Here is a 21033-nt window from a genome sequence, read left to right as displayed (position 1 = left end):
ATTATAGGGACACAAGTTACCTATTTGCAATATGTAATTTATAAGATGATATACAAGATGGTGGTTCTAGGAAATGCGTGAAAATGAAAAGTTTTTTTTTGAGAAGAAAATTAAATAATTCGTATGTTTCATTTTCTACATTTAGAAAGTAACCAATCAACCGTATTTTGTCAACTAAGCGGTACTTGTTTATTGATTCGTCTTCTCACAGGAAGTAATACTCATAAATATATACGAGGGAGGTTGTATATATTAATAAATATGTAGAAAATATAAAATTGCTAACACATATGTGGATAATACAGTTGTAGAACAAAGATATCGCTTTTTTTCCAAAATATACATTAGAATGAGAATTTGAAGTAGTAAAACCCATGTTAAAGAATAGTTTTTAAAGTAAATATAAACACTGGCTTACACGATTTTTGTAACACAGTTCAAATGATTATTCTTATAATGCCAATACATTACAAATAATGGAAAAAGTATTTGTAAAGCCACACGACTTTCCAATATGTTCTTAAGATCCTTTAGACCCCTTTTTTGGTCATATAAATCGAAAAATTAAGATTTTTAATACTTTTCTTACATTTTCTTGAAGCTATTTAAGATAAAAATGAGAACTAAGTTTTAAAACCAAAATTTGAACACTTCTTTTGTCCATAAAGAATTCAAAATCCATAAATTTTCCCGATTGTCTCAGGAAACTATAATTAAACATTTTTTTTCGAAGAATGTCATTTTTTTTCGAAAATTACTTACAGAAACAAACAATTAATATCATAATTTGAACAAGTATAAATCTTTAGAAATTTTTTAGGTTAAGTTTGGTTTGGTTTGGTTAATCTTTTATAATCAAAAATAGAGTTAACCACACTTTTACAATAAACTACAAATTGGCATGTATTTATAAGCATAAATATTATATAGAGCGAGTTATTTGTTCTATTTGAAGTTCAAAGTGCTTATTTTATGCCAAGGACGATGGAATACAACCATGATGGCTAATTAAAGATCTAGCCTCCTGTAAATTTTTTTTGTCTATCAGTGTAACCCATGACATTCTTTGGTGACGAAAGAAAATTATAACAATTTTCACGCGGAGCAATCACAAACTATCAAGTATTATTATCTATATCATTCGAATTTCATGAATACTACGTAATTTTTTACAATTATAACACAAAACAAATTAGTTTCATTGATTAATTTTTACAATAGCCCTCGTAGGCGTGAATTTAAACGTCATTCCAACTAAGGTTATATCTAAACATTAATATTAGATTTGGAAAGATTCTGTTTGTTTACTGCTTGTTATGTTTGTGAATGGGGTATATTTTTATGATTAAACTTGTTTTCACTTTTATTACAAAACAATACCAAATGTACAAGGCTATTAATAAACATAATATACCTACATACACACACGTTTAAAAATAGTAAACGACAAAATAATTAAACAAAGAACTTATACAACCTTACATTCATCCACGTGACGTTTATTTTTTTTGTTTTTTTTTTCTGATCTATAATCGCCCTTAAACTTTGAATACGTGTCCTAAAAAGTCTATTAGCAAATACTACGAAAAATATAAGGACTTGAACTTAGTTCCTTGTAATTTCACAAATTATGACAAGTGGAAAAGAAAAGTTGAATAACCGACATACGTTATAATATGAGATTAATGGGAGCGAGGGAGATAAAAATATTGTATTGTAGTCGTGACTTGATGTACAGCAGCTGTTCGTTTTAGTTCAGTTGCGCTTTGGATAGCGCTTTGTGCAGACGTGGAGTGTAAAATTTCGCATTAAATACGATAAATATTTACGTAGGTTTAGCAAAAAACACGTGAAAATGTCGGTAAACGCGGCTCCAAGTAAAAAACAACCACCCAGACAGTTGGTAAGTACAAAATTCAATAATGCAGACGCCATAGTTGTAGTAACAAATCTCACGTAAAGCACTTATATACATTTAACTTGGTCGCCATACCTTGGATGGCTTTTATCTTTAGAAAAGCCCACTAAGATAGACTGCGTACACTTCGATAAGACGTTTTATTATTATATTTTTTTCGTTTATTTGTGTTATATTAATACGGTAGATGATCTAATGAATTATTATGATCGTATGTCGTGTCATTGCACGGGGTGCTTGAACTGGTGCATCCACTACTTGGGTCAATCGAGAAATTGAATTTTATGCAGGTACAAATCGTAATCCTTAGTAACGCAATAATGGAAGTCTTTGTTTACAATACATTTCACGTATTTACGTAAATTTGACACGTTTTTGTGAACGTCAAAATTCTAATGTCAAATTTCACGTTGAAATGTAGGTATTTCTTTCAGAATCCATTTTAGTCTTAACTGAGACGTATAGAAACATAAAATTTTTCATTATTTCACATCATAAATTCATTGAATCCAGTTAATATAATATTTTTCAAATCATAGTTTCTCAACAAAATTACGTTCTATATATACATATACAGGATATTATGTAAAAATTTATTTAAAATAATATTTATATTGTAAACACCAAAAATTATACATAACCATTTTTTTGACACTAGTTGAGTTGATTATTATCGTTTTCTACGACTTTTGTTTGTTTTTATTTGGAGGTTATGTATTTAGAATAATTTCGATGTCTGAAACTCGTTTCGTTCCTGTAGTTAAAACAATGAGAACGCACCTCATCCTAAAACTTCCGATTTCATCGGTATACTAAAACAGAAAGTCGTTTTGATACCACCACACTGGTATAAAGATACGATATAACTGCTGCGCGCGCTTTAAATTAGATTTCCTACTGTTATTTGCGCGAACGTTTCCCGACCGTGTTGCCGATACTACGAAAATTTCCCCGATCATATTAAATTATTGTTTTTGAATAACGTTCGCCATGCTTATAAAATATTATTTAACGTACAATTTCATATACAGGGTTTTTATAAATTTGTTAATAGAAAAATTAATGTTAAAAGTGTTCTTTTTGGAATTATTATACGAGGTTTGTCTAAAGTAGCTTTTGACTTAACTAAGAAAAAAGCGGAAAATTAAATGCTAATTAAGTCTTCGAAGCGTTTAATTGGCATTAGTAGAGGATTTAAAACATTCTTTTTTGGAATATACATAAAATGGCATACTACATTTTGTTTTCAATTTTTTTTAAATCTTTCTAATTTCTACCTGGTCGTGTTTCTCAGTCGAAACTCCACTCTAAAATGTGTCCAATTTTTATATCCTATTTCTTAATTTTTGACGTTTTACAATGGTTTCTTCATTGTCCCTTTTAATCTCTTTTTCACTGTAAAATTATTCACAGACGGATCCCTATCTTTAAACTTATTCTGAATACACTGTTTACACCACCACTCACAATTACACTGCCCGACGGGCGTTTCGACGAGACTGAAGACTGTTTACACCAACACTCACAATTACACTGCCCGATGCGCGTTTCGACGAGACTGAAGACTGTTTACACCACCTTTACACCAATACTCACAATTACAGTGCCCGACGCGCGTTTCGACGAGACTAAAGTCTGTTTATACCACGACTACACCGACACTCACAATTACACTGTCTGACGCGCGTTTCGTTAACCAAGTTATCCTCTTCAGAAATTGAAGATAATCTTAAGTTAGTTTAAGTTTCTGAAGACGATAACTTGGCCAACGGTTCCAGAAATTCCAACTTAGTCTAGGATCATTAGACTTAGGTGACGTTTACTGATCAATTCAATACGTTCATCTTCAGCGATTGTGGTTTTTTGAGACTACCCTGTAGGCTCCTCCTTTTCACAATCATGGTTATAGATTAATATGAACATGCCCTCGTATAAACGACACTATTATTTTTGGTTTTTTATACCGTTTCGACCTACGCTTGGCAGTATTAAGAAGAAATTGGTTCCAGGGTATCTTTTTGAAATCTCTTATAGTGCAAAAATTTTATTGTATAAGAAACTTTTTAATCAACCCCGGTATATATACTTGATTATTAATGAAATAATATCGAAATGAATATTTTTCCACTACAATTCGTATAAAATAAAAGATTTTATAATTTTTGTTAGCTTATAATAATCAAGGATATATCGTTTCGTGAACCGGCAACACTGTCGATATATATTCTTGCTGAAAGCTCCCGTACCCAAGCAGAAATTACGAGCTTCAGTAGTGTTCAAGATGGCGTACAGGAGTAAAAAGCTCACTCCTGCCGAAGATCGACCAAATTATATTTCGCGAATGGTACGTGTTGGTTTTAAATATTTATTTTGGTTAAAAAAAAGTTTTTTAAACATAAATTAATCGGTCGAATATTTTTTATAAGATTCTGAGGTATTTATATCTGGTTTTTTATTGATTCTGCATCTCGTGTTACTGATATGTCGAGGTTCAACAGTTGGGGATTTGGGGGACCGTCGTTAGGGGACTTTTTAGATTTCATCTGATTCTCTATTTATAGAATTCGTGATAATTTTTTTATTTTAATTTTTTTTTAATATTCGAAAATATATAACACGGTTTTTGGGAAGTTCTATGTACAGGGTTGTTAAAAAGTTTGTGGAGGTTACACTAATTTGATTTTCTTCCATTCACGTAACAGTTATTTGAACAAGTAGATTTAGAATTTTAGAAAATATTTTTCGTTTTGGGTCGAATAATTTTCGAAATCTTCCATTGCTTATTTGTGATGTCATCTTCGGGTCTCAAAAATTGTTATAACTTGTAATAAACAGATTTTTTATAAATATAGTGGTCTATGCAATCAATTATTTACGAGGTTTGTTCCAAAAGTTCTCATTTATCATATAGATGGAGTACGACTTCATATAATTCCGATTTAGGTCACATCGACTTTTGGTTCTTTCTTAAATTTGAAAGTGACGAATATACCGGGTTGGCGAATAAAAACGGCTGCCTGTCATATTTATGGCTACCATGGTTTCTACTGCAACAATAAGATCTGGGATCGAGTTTGGTATAGGAAAACTATGTTCTGTCGGATTTAGATCGGGTCTATATGCTGGCCACTCCATCGACATCAAATGGGGCACGAAAGGCCTATCTTAAGGTCGTAAATCGTTTTCTGCCTGTTCCAAATCGCCAAATCGAAAAGATACGTCCAAGAGATATCGTTTTTAATTGCCCACCCGGTAAAGTTATTCTAAAATTAAACGTCCAGAATTACTTCGCGAATTACTATTAGATTCTTTACTTTTTCGACAACCCTCGTATTTATCGTGAATATACAGTCGTTTTATTATACGGGGAATGTCTATAATTTAGTTTTAAACGATTTCGTTGTTATTGTACAGAGGGAACGTAAACAAAAGAAACTTTATTCGGAAGATTGGGCCGTGGGCGAGGAAGACATCGAAGGTCATCGAACGTTTAATCTACAAGAAAAATTAGAAGATCCATCGTTCGCTTCTCATAATATTGTTAAAGAAATGCACGGTAGCGAATTGAACGTCGCTTATTTTCAAAGGCACGGTTTCAATACCCCGTTATTGTTTAAGGAAAAGACTGGATTGGGTAAGTTTTCATTCAAATTCCACCGATACAAACATTTTTTTTCCATATAATTATAATAACGTTGCTTCCATAAGAGTGGTTTAGATTGATCAATAGTATTTGATATATAATAATTACTAATGAGCTTTTGACAAACTACAACACCATAAACTCGTTCAAAAACTGAAGCGACTTTACGTAGACCAGATAAACTCTATTTATAATGGATCCAATCAGCCGCAGTTTGAGTTGACAAAGAACTTTTAAAGGTCAAAAAAATCCTCAAAGTTGTTAAGAAGGGAATGGTTCCCCCACCTTTATTCGAAAAAAAAATATTCGAAGAAGCCCTCGAGGGTCAAAAATTAGGTATAAAAGTAAATGGTACACTATACACTTCACTTCACTTAACTAATTTATTTAAATTACTTTGCTATTACATGGATCAATAATATACGTTATGCTGATGACAAGGTTTTGATAGCAGATGATATAAATGACCTGCTTGGTCCTGTTTAGATATCGAAAACTTGTCATCCATATTGACAGAAATATCGACGACGAGATAAAAATGAAGGATTTATCTTTGAATAGATAAGTTTCTGGTTCAGAGTCTTCACTTACAATGTTTTTCTTATTCATTTGTACGATTTTTATTCGTGGGGTTAATAAACACTATACACTACACTAATTTATAGTAATTCATTATCACTATCATTTAACTAATTTATTTAAATTCTTCGATTACTTTGCTATTACATGGATCAATAATATACGATATGCAGATGACACAGTTTTAATAGCAGATGACATCCAAAGGCTCCTGGACATATTTGGAGTACTGCTCTATGTGAAATTACGAACTCACCTCCGCCTTGGAGTCGGTCCTACTTGGATATCGAAATCTTGTTATCCAAATTAACCGAAATATCATTTTTTTTTTTAATGTACAAATCTTCGCGTCAATATTGACTGAAATATCGTTTGTCAGAGTTGAAACTGACGAGATGAAAATGAAGGATTCGTATTTGAATAGATAAGTTTCTGGTTCAAAGTCTTTACTCACAATGTTTTTCTTATTTATTTGTACGATTTCTATTCGTGGCGTTAATAAACACTATACACTACACTAATTTAAAATAATTCACTTATCACTATCACTTAACTAATTTATTTAAATTTTTCGATTACTTTCTATTTCGGTCTCTTCACTACGACTATTTATTATAAATTGCACTACAATAACTCCTTATATGTCAAAAAATAATTCTAAAAACATCTAAGAAAATAAAAAACAAATGAATAGACCTTCCTAGAAATTATTCAAAAGAAGTAATGTAAATAAACCGCCTGCCACAATAAAAAGTTATATAAAACAAACATCAAACGGATTCCGAACATTTCGCCTTCGCCAAATTTTCTAATTCTACGAAATCTAAGCAGGACCGGCTGCAAGGAGGATATAATAATGTTTGACAGCTCGAAAGAGCATCTGTCGTGGTATTATCGACCTTTTTTCTATGCTCTAAGCTTCTGGTCCACTCTGGATTGCCTATAAATCGAATTGGTGTCTTCGAGGATCTCCTGGGTATGTATGGAGCCGATCTCCAAATTTGCGTGCAATTATTCTGGTGGGTGTGGGGATATTGATGGGGGAATGTTCATAAGTTGTTATATACTAGCCGCCCCGAACAACGTTTGCCTATTATTGTATTTGTTCCAGGACTAAGGGTACCAACTTCGAATTTTACAATAAACGACGTAAGAATGTGCGTGGGTTCTCGACGCGTTTTAGACGTAATGGACGTAAATACGCAAAAAAATAGTGAAATGACAATGAAAGAGTGGCAAAAATATTACGAGGAACCCGAAAAAGACAAATTATTAAATGTGATATCTTTAGAATTTTCTCATACTAAATTAGAAAATTATGTACAAAGTCCGACCGTAGTAAGGTAAAGTAAATATATTTATTTCATTTACTACATAAAGGGTAACCCATAACTTTTTTTATATCTACCTGAAACTCGATTTTTTTGTGGAATATTCGTCGTATTATCTCGTCCATCAACTGACCGAATAATCGCTTTTTATGGTTCCTAATTTGATAAAATTCGTCTTATTAACGAATCTCTTCACAAATTGGTTTGTTGTTGACCAAAAGTTCGACCACGAAGCCGATACCGTCCTAACGTATCAAATGATTTTTCAAATCTGTACCAAATCCGCTAAGAAATTGTTTCTACGAGGTGTGGCTATCGCTTAACAACGACTGTCAGCTGTTTAGTCTGAATTCTACTATTTACCGCGTCTGTAAACAAACCAGTGTAGCGGTGCAACTGAAACTCATAATTCATATTTATAACAATGAATGTTTGTCCACGTGTTTTTAAGTGGTTTAATCGTTTTCAAGATGACCGAGGAGATGTTGAAGAGTTTTCACGTTCTGGTTGCCCCTCCAAGTCAAAAAATCGGTTATCTTGTTTTTTGGCATTGGATTAAATCTTTGATATCGCACGGTGCGACTTCTACTTGTTTCTTAGGGTAAAAACTGCGTTAAAAGTAACAAAACCAACAGAAAATGACTTCCTATACGAGAAGTACCTGGCTCAACAAAAAATTTTGGAAAAAACGCGCATCCCAAAAAAATGACGCCATGACTGAACGGTCTTTGCATTCTTTGGAGCTGGTTCTTCCTTTTCAGTCCATTCTTCTACATTTCTGGAGTCGTCACCACACCTCAAACCGCGTAACGGTTCCTCCAGGTGGCTGACATTCCTCCGCGATCTTTTTTATGTCACCTGGAGCATCTAGAAAGTTTCCATTGGCTGAAGAACCAAAAAGAAGTCTGCCGGGATTGTAGACCGACCAGGATTTGACGCTAATCTCGTTTTTTGAAAGTTAGTCGGTCGCGTCGGCGTCGAGGAGTTTTCAGCAATCCCAGATCTCCAATCTGACACTTTTTCTAAAAAATCTTCGTAGTACTTTCGCGTAAAGGTTCCTCCGGGTGACAGACAATCCTCTGCGATATATTTTGTGCCACCTGAAGCATCTAGAAAGTTTCCACTAGCTGAAAAACCAAAAATGAGTCTGCCAGCTCGTTTTTTGAAAGTTAGTCGATCACGTCGTCGTCGTGGAGGAGTTTCCAGGAATCTAGATCTCAAATCTGACGCTTTTTTTTAAAATCTTCGTAGTATTTCCGCGTAAAGGTTCCTCCAGGTGGCAGACATTCCTTTTCGATATTTTTTGTGACACCTGGAGCATCTAGAAAGTTTCCACTGTTTTTTTTTTGGTTTCTCGCAAAACTTGATCGCGTAGGCCGCGTTCCGAGAAAGAATCTCGTAATCGAGATTTCCATGCGGTATAGACATCCTGAATAACCTCAACGGGGATGCTCTCCAATGTAACGGCTTTAATGTTTTTCGATGTCTCAAATTAGCGATTTTTTGAGCTGAAGAACCCAAAAGGAGTTTGCCAGGCCTTGACGCTAATCTCGTTTTTTGTAAGTTAGTCGGGCGCGTCGTCGTCAAGGAGTTTCCAGGAATCCTAGATCTCCAATCTAACGCTTTTTACCTCTTCTATCTTTTCTATTTTCCTTTGACAGTTTTTCAAGTTTCAAAAATGTGACGCATTCGGAGTGGTCTATTTTTTTCCAAGATGGCGTCTACGAGCAAACGGGTTCATTGACCCTTGTTACTGTAGCGTTTCAAACCATCCAAAGTGTATCGCTTTTTGTGACCTACCTCAAACTTTTTCATCATTCTATAAATTTTATTTATTTTAAAATTTTTTATAACACTAACAATTCGTAAAATATGAATTTACTTCGAGTCATAATGAATCATGTTCATGCACCTGTTTCGTTTCAAAGCGCAGTTGCCACTTCGATAGAACTTTATTTTCTTATTCCACAAAATTTTCAACGGAATCAAACATATGATTATGACATAAATGTACTATAGAGTACTCCAAGGTTAGTTGATTCTAACCTAACTTTACGATATTATGTCTTGTTTAGACAAATAGATTGGGTGGATTGCGTGTGGCCTAGACATTTAAAAGAAAGTCAAGTAGAAGCGACTAACGTCCTCGAAGAAATGAAATACCCCAAAGTTCAAAAATATTGCCTTATGTCAGTAAAAGGGTGCTACACGGATTTCCACGTAGATTTCGGAGGAACGTCCGTTTGGTATCACATCCTCAAAGGTATTATAACTAAATCGGGATTAATATAAAAAAAATCATCGTCATTTTTTTTTTAATTATTTCTTAGGGGGGAAAGTATTTTGGTTGATACCGCCGACGGAAAGTAATTTGGAATTGTACGAACGTTGGGTATTATCTGGTAAACAATCTGATATTTTCTTCGGGGATACGGTGGAAAAATGCGCCAGGATTGTTTTACAGGAAGGAAATACGTTTTTCATTCCCACCGGGTGGATACACGCAGTCTACACACCCGTAGATTCGTTGGTTTTTGGCGGGAATTTTTTGCATTCCTACGGTATAGATAAACAACTCAAAATAGCACAAGTCGAGGATACGACGAAGGTAAGTGATTTTTTTTTTATTTTTTATATTTATAATTCGAAAAATAATAAGTTTTATACCTACTAACATTTTTTTTATTCCAATTTTTATAAGTTACATAAAATATAATAAATTTTATTCTATTTATTTAAAAAACTGTTCAAATAATCATTATTTTATTAAAATTGAAAAAAAATATTTTTAAACCATATTTAATATTATTTATAACTATTTTTAACTTCGATTATAATAGAAACTTAATTTATGAAATTTGGCAACGTTCATTCCAAAAAGATATTCTTCAAACCACGTGATTCAATATGGTGTCAATATGGCGTTTACTAATAATCGGTTGTGTTGTTTACATGAATATTTCGAACTCTTTTGTGTTTTTTTCGGTTTAGTTTTATAAAAAGGATGTTTAAAGGATAATCATTAAGGATATGGGTGAGGGTTTAAAAACATATTATTTTACCGTGTAAATATCAACACGAATTGTTCTACAAGTTTCCAATATTTCAATATATTATTCATCACCTATTTTTCTTCATCTTGTAGAAAAAAAAAGTTTTTTCAATACTATTCCGTATTTACATTTTTAACGATTCAATTTTCATTAATTTTCCGCTAATAATTAGTCGCAACTTTTGAATTTACTTATCAAAATTTAGCAGATTCTGGAATTTTCTTTCATAACTTCTAACTTTAGATTATATATAACTCGCTTTGTATCATCACGAAAGGCTGGTTTATATAAGGACAGTTTCTTCATGATATTTTTTCAAAAATTAAGAGAAATCGAGTCTGGATTGTGTGATGAACAATTTATATTCCATGAAAATTTGTTTGGTGTTAAATCAACTCAATACGGTGCCCAATTGATATAATTTTTTAAAAAAATTACTGCATACTAAATATGGTTCGTATATGGTTAGTTTCTTCGGGATATTTCATCAAAATTGACTAGAGACTGAGTTTGGGTTATAGGATAATGGTTTTATATTCCATACAGTCATTTGGTGCTAAATTAGCTTAATACGGTCATCAATCAAATGATGTAATTTCTTTAAGAAATCACTGTATACCAAGTATGGTTTATATATGGACAGTTTCTTGATGATATTTTATCAAAATTGTCTAGAAGTCGAGTTTGGGTTATAGGATGATGGATTTATATTCCATAAAAAGTCATTTGGTATTAAATCAGCTTAATACGGTGACCAAATTTCGTTTCATAACTTTCAACTTTATGTTATGTAATTCGCTTTGTACCTTCACGAAAGGAATTTTTTTCTAGGATAAAATCAACATTTCTCTTTTGATGTTTTTGCAATACAACGTGGACATTCCACAAATGTAGATGTATAATTCATATAGTGTTATTTATTGAAAAAATATTTATTCCAACTTTAACCCTGTATATTTCTCAGAAATATAAAACTGGTGGAATCCAATACAAAAATCAGTTAATCACACGTTTCCTCAATTGATTCGTATCAAAAATAAATTAATATCGTAAATGGTTTCGGAAATATACAATTTTATATACAAGCATGTCAAATTTTTTTTCAATTTCCGGATTTTCTTGATATAATAGTTGAAAATACATTTTTATAGCGAAAGTAAGGGAAAAACCATGGAATTTTATATAGTTTTCTGATAAAATGTATAGTATTTTCATTATTTGTCAACGAAATACCATGTTGCCACGTTTATTTTATTTTCAGAAGTATTTAATATGAATTTTTCGTTAAAATTATTTACATCAAGTTTTATAATTATATATTGATGAATATTTTTCAAAATTTTATTATTTTGAGTTAAATAATTGAGTAAACGATAAATTTCAGTAATTGAAGTTTGAAAATCACATGAAATTACGTAATAAATTTCGAAAATTTTCCATTTATCAGGTTCCACAGAAGTTTCGGTATCCTTTTTTCACAGAAATGTTATGGTACGTACTCGAGAGGTACGTACATTGTTTATTAGGAAATTCTCATTTAACGACAGGTCAGGACGCCCCCATACCACCAGATAGGATGCATATACACCTCACGCAAGCCGAACTGCACGGCTTAAAAGTAAATATATAAACGAAAATCACCAAATTAAATTTGTTTAAAAAAAAATGATTTCACAGGAAATCGTTTTGTACCTTCACATGTTACCGCCGCACAAAAAAAACGTCCCCGATTTACTCAAGGATCCGATTTCGTTAATACAGGACGTCAGGACTCTGATCGGTCTTCATCGACAGGATAGCAGAGAACTTGCTATAACCGGTCGACCAATTCTAACAGGTATAAAAGGATTTTCCCGTTTTTAATCGGAAGTATTAGTTTTGATTTTTTGTTTTTCTCGACAGTTCCCGATGATTTCGAAAATAAATCGAAACTTTCGATTCCCAGGGGTCCGTACAACAAAGGAAATAATTTAAATAAATTACCGAAACCTACCGGGGTTTTTAAGGGACCTAGAAGTTCTGGAGAAAAAGGAGGACCAAGGAGAAGACGAACTAGGTGGGTATCCGTTTAATAATTAAACTGAGCGTTATTTTTTATTAAACCAAAAAAAGTTACTAGGTACAAAATCGGGATTATACAATAATCGATTCATATTGAATTTTCGTTATTTATTGAACAAATTCATGATATTTTCTAAGTAATCACTTGGTGTTAAGTCTGAACAGTATTTTTCTTCATATTTTATCAAAAATCACTAGAGATGGAGTCTGGATTATGTGATAATCCATTTTAACTCATAAAAAGTTATTTGGTGCTAAATCAGTTCAATACGGTGACCGATTGGTGTGATTTTACAAGAAATCACTGCATACTAAATTTGGTTTATATGCGGACAGTTTCTTCGCGATAATTTATCAAAAATCACTAGAGATCGAGTCTGGATTATGTGAAGATCGATTTATATTCCATAAAAAGTCCGATTGGTGTAATGTTACAAGAAATTACTGCATATCATGAATGGTTTATATATGGACAGTTTCTTCGTGATAATTTATCGAAATTCTTGGTGTTAAATCAGCTTAATACGGTGACTGGATGATTAAATGCCATAAGAAATCAAATGTATGAATAAAAAAAATACTGGATACCAAATCTGGATCATAAGATAACCATTTAATGATATTTGACTGAAAATCGTTTAATACCATGTCTCGATTGTGTACGATAATCGATTTTTAGAAATTTTAATAGGAATCATTCGATGCTAAGCTGAGAAATTACGATAATCGATTTTTGACGTATCATAAAAGAAGATTCATTCGATACCAAATCATAAATAATTAAATCGATACAAAATCGGATTAAATCGATAATCGATTATTGATATTCTATAAAAAAATTGATTGATACAAAATTGAATTGAGTTGATAAATAATTTCAGTAATAAAATCACTTGATATTAAATCTGTATGAACGATAATCGATTCTAGATGTATCATAAACTAAATCATTCGATATTGAATTGATTGATAATCGATTCTTGATATTCTGAAAAAATCGAGTTAATTTGGTAATCGATTCTTGATGTTTCATAAAACGAGCGGTTGATATCAACTTGAGTTTTTACGGAAAATCGATTCTTCGTTTCTATAAAAAATTGAATTGATACTAAATCGGTATTAACTATAATCGATTCTTGATGTTTTATATAAAAATTATTCGATAACAAATTTGTATTCAACGATAATCGATTCTCGTTTTTTATAAAAAAAATTCACTCGATATCAAATCGAGTTAATACGATAATCGATTATTGTATTCTATGAAAAAACTTCACCCGACACCAAATTGAGTTTATACGATAATCGATTCTTGATTTTTATAAAAAAAAATATATCGATAATAAATTTCTATTAAATGATATCGATTTTTGTTGTTTCATGAAATAAATCGATAACAATTGTTACGAAAAATCGTTTCTTCGTTTCTATAAAAAAATCACTCGAAAAAAATCGTATTAAACGATAATCGATTCTCGTTTTTGTATAAAAAAATCACTCGATACCAAATCAAGTTAATACGATAATCGATTCTTGATTTCGATAAAAAAATTGAATCTACACTACATTAAATCAAACGATAATCGATTTTTTTCATGAAATCAATATGACTCGATGCCAAATTTTCACAAAAAATCGATTCTTCGTTTCTCTAGAAAAAATAACTCGATACCAAATTTGTATTGAACGATAATCGATTCTCGTTTTTGTATAAAAAATCACTCGATACCAAATCAAGTTAATACGATAATCGATTCTTGATTTCGATAAAAAAATTGAATCTACACTACATTAAATCAAACGATAATCGATTTTTTTCATGAAATCAATATGACTCGATGCCAAATTTTCACAAAAAATCGATTCTTCGTTTCTCTAGCAAAAATAACTCGATACCAAATTTGTATTGAACGATAATCGATTCTAAAAGTTACTTGATACTAAATCGATTGTTGATTTTTATAAAAAAATCACCGGATACTAAATCGGGATATTATAAGACGATCGATTTATTTAGATGTAAAAAATGCGAGGCTTGTCAACGGAGCGATTGTGGGGAATGCAGTTTTTGTTTGGATATGGTAAAATTCGGGGGACCGGGACGTGCTAAACAGACTTGCAACATGAGGCAATGTTTGCAACCGATGTTGCCGGTTACGGCGGCGTGTTCGCATTGCGGCTTGGACGGATGGATGCAGACGCCGGTGACGCCCCTACAGAAAGGACCCCAAAGGTGCGAAAGCGCCAGCAACTTGATGGAATGTTCGGTAAGATTATAACCTCAAATATTCCTCAATTATTTTTGTTTTTTATTTCTTCTATTTATATTTTTAAAATCATATTTTTTTACAGAATTTTTATGTTTTTATATTTAATTCGAATTTTGTTTTGGGTTTATTACAATTTTTTTTAACTTCCTAACCCAAAAATCGTTGAAAATATTTTTTTTATTTAAATACTAAAATTTAATAATGAAAAATTAATATCAGAGTGAAAATAGGTCATAATAGTTGTTTAAATAACCTCATATTATTTTTTTCATTCTTAAGTTGTCGAACGTTTCAAAAATTACTTATACTATCAATGTTTTTCGCTTATTTCTTTTAATTAATGACATTTTTGACGTTTTTTAATTTAAAATGTTACGAATTTTTCCACTTTTGTATCATATTCTTGGACAATTTGTCTGTTTTTTTGTTTTTTTTTTGAAAAATTTTCAATTTTCTAACCTAAAATTTGTTATAAATTCCAATATTTTTTCAAAATTACTTACAAAATTTACATGTTTTAACGAAAATTTATTGTCGTTGTCTTTTACATAATCTCAAATTAATTTTTTTTTATGTAAGTTGTTGAATATACAGTACGTTTCAAAAATTACTCACATTATCAATATTATTCGATCAATTCTTCGAATTAATGACATTTTTAATAAAATTTTACGTTTCGCAGCTTTTAAATTTAAAATAATACGATTTTTTCCACTTTTGTATTATGTTCTTGGACAATTTGTCTGCTTTTTTTTGAAAAATTTTCAATTTTCTAACCTAAAATTTGTTATAAATTCCAATATTTTCTCAAAATCTGATATTTACTTACAAAATTTAGATGTTTTAACAAAAATTATCGTAATCATAACTTACATAACCTTAAAATACATTTTTTTCTTTCGTACATTGCCGTGTATACAGTATATTTCAAAAATTGGCCATTTGATTTAAGTTTTTTTCCATTGTTTCTATTTCAAATTGATGGTTTTTGATGAAAATTGATTTTTTACAGTTTTCATACTCGATATAAAACGAATTTTTTATGGTATTTTCAATTTTGATTAATGCTTCAATGAAAATTGGTCACAATAGTCATTACATAACCTGAAAATGTTTTTTTTATCCCCAAGTTCTCTTATATGAAGTGAATTAAAAAAATTGTACATTTTATTAGATGTTTTTTATTCCTTTTTTATGTCGATGGATTCTTCAAAAATATTTGCATTTTACAATTTTAAACTTCATTATCATTTGAATTTGTGTGTTTTTGTATCGGTTTTTTTTAATATATGATTTGATTGATTCCAATTTTTGTTTACATAACCTCAATATCCCATATTTTCATTTGTGAATTGCTATATATATACAATAATCTTCAAAAATTCTGCAATTTTTTCAAAATTTCATTATAATTTCAAAAATTACGACATTTTATAGCTTCAGAATTCATCGTCGGACAAAATTTTGTATCTAAATTTTGAAAAATATGAATTTGATTTTGATTTTTTCACTAATTTTCAATTTCTTAACCCCAATGTTGGTAGAAATATAATTTTTTTCAATTCCAAATTTTTTTTACCAAAAATTAACTTCGAGGCAAAAATTGATTCCAATTGTCGTTTACATAACCTCAAATTAATTTTTTTCATTCGTAAATTGTTGTATATAAAGTAATTTTTGAAAATTGTGCGATTTTGAAAATTATAAAATCCAGACATTTTTATAGCATGACAACTTATTATAATACGAAATTTGGAAAATATCAATTCTATTTCGATTTTTTTAACCTTTTTTATATTTCTTAACCTCGATGTTGATACAAATTCCAAAATTTTTTCTACAAAAAAAATCAACGTCGAAGTAAAACATTTAAATTATAGTTGACATAACCTCAAATTATTTTTTTATATAAATTGCTGTATATATATAGTAAGTTTTAAAAAATTTACATGTCTATTACGAAATTTAATATTTTTTCGATGAAATTTAATGATTTTTCTTCAAGGTATGTTACGAGATAGCCCATCCCCAATGCGTTCAACGTTTATGCCCCGAATTCACCGGCTACATAAACGAAGACATGCCAAATTCATGGGAATGCCCGATGTGTTGCAAATTAGGCAAAAACACCGATTACCGACCGAGACATTTTCGCGCCCGCCAAAAATCCTCGGATATACGACGCATGTCGATAAGTTCGGACGCTTCGAGCGCCATCGATAACAAAATCCATCAAGAACACATCTCTGATTCAGGTAGCGACACTGAACACAAAGATCCCTTACCGATAAAAAAGAGAAGATCCAGCGAAAATACCGAAATCGAAATAAAAACCACCCCCCCGTTGGATCCGCCGAGGAAAACGGCCTTTCGGATGCAACTCGCCCAACAAATAGTCAGCAATTCGACTAAAGTATTAAAAAAACCGATGGTAGTTGTACGACCGGCTCCGATACCATCCGCACCGACGGCACCCACGAACAACCTAGCCATGGATAAACGTTGCATGTTGTTGATATTTCGTTATTTAACGCCCGGCGAATTATTAACGGCGGCAACGGTGTGCAAAAGCTGGGCAACCTTCACCGTCGATCCTTCGTTATGGAAAAAAATGTCTTTCAACCGGAAACATATATCATCGGATATATTGAAAGGTATAGTTAGAAGACAACCGGAATGTTTGAGTTTGGATTGGTGCCATATTAACAAATTCCAATTACCTTGGTTGATACAACGTTTGGGGCAATTGAAGGAATTATCTTTGGTAAGCGTCAACGTAAAAACGGCCATATCGTTGAAATCGAATCATTCCGCCGTATTGGTGGCTTTAGATTTGAGTTTCATATCGGATTTCAACGATTCCGCTTTGAGGGATATAATTGGTCCGAATAGCGATACCAGAACGGTTTTGGCATCGGAAAAAATCCGATTTAGAAATTTGAAAAATTTAAAATTGGCCGGTACCGATATAACCGATATAGCTTTGAGGTACGTAACTCAATATTTACCCAAATTGCAGTATCTCGGTTTGGGGATGTGTCCGAGAATATCCGACGCCGGTATAGCTCAATTGACGACTAAACCATCGAATACCGTTACTAATTTGATTGGTTTGGATTTGAGTCATTCGAAATTGGTTACGGAAAACAGTTTGGAACATTTATCGAAATGCGAAAATTTGGTTAGGTTGGATTGTAGGCACGCGTTGCAGATATCGACGCAGGCGCTTATCAAATTCGCCGCCAAAAGCGATAAGAATTTGCAGGTTAGGGATATCAAATTGGTCGACGTTAGACAGAAGAATTAATCGATATATTAAATGAAAAAAAAAAAAGATAGAGGAATCGTTGTTACCGAAAAATTCGTTACTGATTAGAAAAATTTTTTATAAAACAAATTGTCGGTAATAACTCGTTCCCCCTAGTGATATAAACGATGTAGTGTTCCGCAATATAGTTTGATATGAGACTAAAGTTTTTCGGTACCACCTGTATAATTAATAATTTGTTTTCGTTTCTTTTTCTTTATATATATATATATATATATATATATATATATACATTTATTTATTAATAAACCCTACTTTGGACTTTATTTTGTACATTACCCTGTATATTTAACGAATAATTTCTTTTTTTTTTTTTTGAAAAGATTGTTACGAAATTAATGATTAATGTCAATTTATTAAAAAATGTTCAACATAACCTCAAATATTCCATTTCTACGTTATTACTTTGTTTTGTTTTTTTTTTATATATATAATTTGTTCATAATCTAAATGTTATGATTTTTATGAATTTTCGAATTTAACTCGTATTATAACATTTTTAATTGAAAATCGATTTTTTTTACTTTGTATTAAGGAAATTTTTTAATAAGTGGCAACAACGCTATATTAGTGGTAATATTCGATTATTTATGGTATTTGAATGAATTTTTTTGTATAAATTATTACAAAAAATGATTTTTTTTATAATTTTGGTAAAAAATACTTAAAATTACGTGGATTACTTTTCATTTTCTCCCATTAAAAATGGCGAAACATCTAAAAGGACTAATATCAATCTTTTCGATTCGAAAATCGATTAATATTTCTATAACGTCGATTTGTGGCGATTCTCTTTTTTAAAATCGATTCCGAAAATTCTTTTATTTTTTTAACCTCAAAATTCCGTTGTTAATGTCTTCTATACTCCCCCGAGAATGTGGAAAAAACATTTAAAAAGACACGTCAATACGTAGCAATTTTCGAATAAAAAATTGATTGTAACGAGAATTTGTGGCGATTCTCGACTTAAAAATCGATACCTATCGATAAATATATTTTTTTAACCTCAAAATTCCGTGAATAATTTCTTCTATTCTCCCTAAAAAAAGTTGCAAAAAACTTTTAAAAGGACTAACGTGAATCTTTTCTATTCGAAAATCGATTTTAACGTCAATTAGTTTTTAAAATCGATTCCTATTCATGCATTAGTTTCAAAAGATAATGGATTAATTACATTCTGCTCGTTTTTTTAAGAATTAATAATCGATTTTTTTAAAAAAACTTCTGATTCTGTCAAAACAACTCAAATTGAATCAAAAATCGATTCTTATCCATACATTCTTTTTAAATAATAACATTCCGATTCTATTTTCAGAAATTGATAATCAGTTTCTTAAAAAAAATAATTTCTGATGTCAAAACAATTAGAATCAATCTTCTTTCATTTCATTCTGCTTCTCTTTTTGATTATTGATAATCGATTTCTTAAAAGAAAACTTCTGATTCTGTCAAAACAATTAAAATCGAATCTTATCCATAGAAATTTTTGTAAAAAAATCGAAAACCATTTTCAAACATCATTTTCATTTGAGGTAATTAAACGAAATAAAATCGTATACGGTCGTGCTAGATCGTTTTCGCTATTCCTAAGAAATAATTAAACTAATAAACTTTTAATAAAACATAACCTCAAATATCATCATTACTGCCTTTATAAATTTTATTTATATTCTCGAGTATTCAATTAAGTTCATATTCCTCGTATTATATTTATAAACTATTAGGTGAATCCCAACGTAAATAAGATACCTCTAATTATTTTAATAGTAACAATATTTTCAAAAAAAAAAATGTATGTTAAAAATGATTAATTTTTTTGAAAAATTCTTTCATGTATATATAAAAAAGTTTTTTTCGGAATTCTCTTTTCTATTTTTAAAATATTCTTTCTATATCGGTTTTTTGACTATTTTTCTATTTATGTTGATTTTAGTATTACCTCTAGTTTTATCATCTTCTTTTAACTTTTTGTTTCATGATCGTTAATCTTTTTACTTTTCAATTACCTTTTATTTATTATTAAAAACTATTATTATCCTATCTAAAATTCTATCAATTTAAATTTAGTGGCCTTTTCTCTTATTTCGTTTCCAAATTTAACAATCAAACCTACTACACTTCTATTATCTAGTGGATATTTTCATCTTATAAAAAAGAAGACCGAGTTTTCATTACACGTTCACTTGTTTCATTTGAACTCATAACCTAATTGTTAGTATCCATTGACGATTATTTATAACGAATTGTTAAAGAAAAACATCTTTTTTGGTAAGAATTTTTTTAAAAAATTAATTTTTACTACGATTTTTATTAGTTTTTTATTATTCGTACTGAATTACGAACCAGTTTTGTACGTTTTATTGTACCTACCAAAGTTTGTAGAATGATTTAATGTGATCGATACGAGTACGTTTTTTTCTATTATTATTTCGAAATGTGTATATAATTTTTTATTTGAGAGAAGTTATTAAAAAATCCATTTTTTTTCGATATTTTCGTTTAGTGCAATTTTCAAGGAGCAGCACCTTTTTTTGTATAAAAAGTATTACTAGAGGGTAGAAATTATATTTTCGGTTTAATTTGTATACATTTATAGTACAATAAATTTTTATACAAAATCTCCGTAGTTTTATTTCCCAAATAGAAAAATCTAAGACTATAAAATCGAAAATAAACAACTACGAGGTGTGGTTGAAAAGTTAGTGTTAGTCACCTTATTCGCCCTAATCTGGCACCGAGCGATTTCAACCTCGTTACGATCAAATTTGCATTGAAAGTAACAAGATTGGTGTTTATTGAAATTGTAAAATACAAAATTGGGCACGTCCTCGAGGAATTAACAACTGACAA

The 21033-nt window shown here is 30.7% G+C and overlaps 1 protein-coding gene across 2 annotated transcripts; it reads left to right on the top strand.

The window, feature by feature from the left end:
- The first annotated feature begins 1510 nt into the window (after positions 1 to 1510).
- On the top strand, positions 1511 to 20341 carry LOC130898955 (jmjC domain-containing histone demethylation protein 1). 2 transcript variants are annotated; one of them, XM_057808585.1, is made up of 10 exons: positions 1511 to 1903; positions 5333 to 5552; positions 7252 to 7483; positions 9547 to 9734; positions 9802 to 10079; positions 11972 to 12142; positions 12202 to 12361; positions 12427 to 12580; positions 14603 to 14852; positions 16861 to 20341. In XM_057808585.1, the coding sequence occupies exons 1-10, from the start codon at positions 1856 to 1858 to the stop codon at positions 18160 to 18162; spliced, it is 3003 nt and encodes a 1000-aa protein (XP_057664568.1). In that variant the 5' UTR covers positions 1511 to 1855; the 3' UTR covers positions 18163 to 20341. The 2 variants fall into 2 exon arrangements, with proteins under 2 accessions (XP_057664568.1, XP_057664567.1); XM_057808584.1 differs by lacking the exon at positions 1511 to 1903 and adding an exon at positions 4193 to 4262.
- Positions 20342 to 21033: the final 692 nt, after the last annotated feature.

Source organism: Diorhabda carinulata, chromosome 10, assembly GCF_026250575.1.
Source record: "Diorhabda carinulata isolate Delta chromosome 10, icDioCari1.1, whole genome shotgun sequence".
In the NCBI taxonomy this organism is placed as follows: domain Eukaryota; kingdom Metazoa; phylum Arthropoda; class Insecta; order Coleoptera; family Chrysomelidae; genus Diorhabda; species Diorhabda carinulata.
The sequence above is the reverse complement of the archived record's forward strand: the minus strand, read 5'-3'. Positions and strand labels throughout refer to the sequence as shown.

Coding starts and splice junctions, on each gene's coding strand:
- LOC130898955 (XM_057808584.1), top strand. CDS start 4,200: ATGGCGTACAGGAGTAAAAAGCTCACTCCTGCCGAAGATCGACCAAAT. Junction 5,553..7,251: donor TAAGGAAAAGACTGGATTGG/GTAAGTTTTCAT, acceptor TATTTGTTCCAG/GACTAAGGGTACCAACTTCG. Junction 14,853..16,860: donor GCAACTTGATGGAATGTTCG/GTAAGATTATAA, acceptor TTTTTCTTCAAG/GTATGTTACGAGATAGCCCA.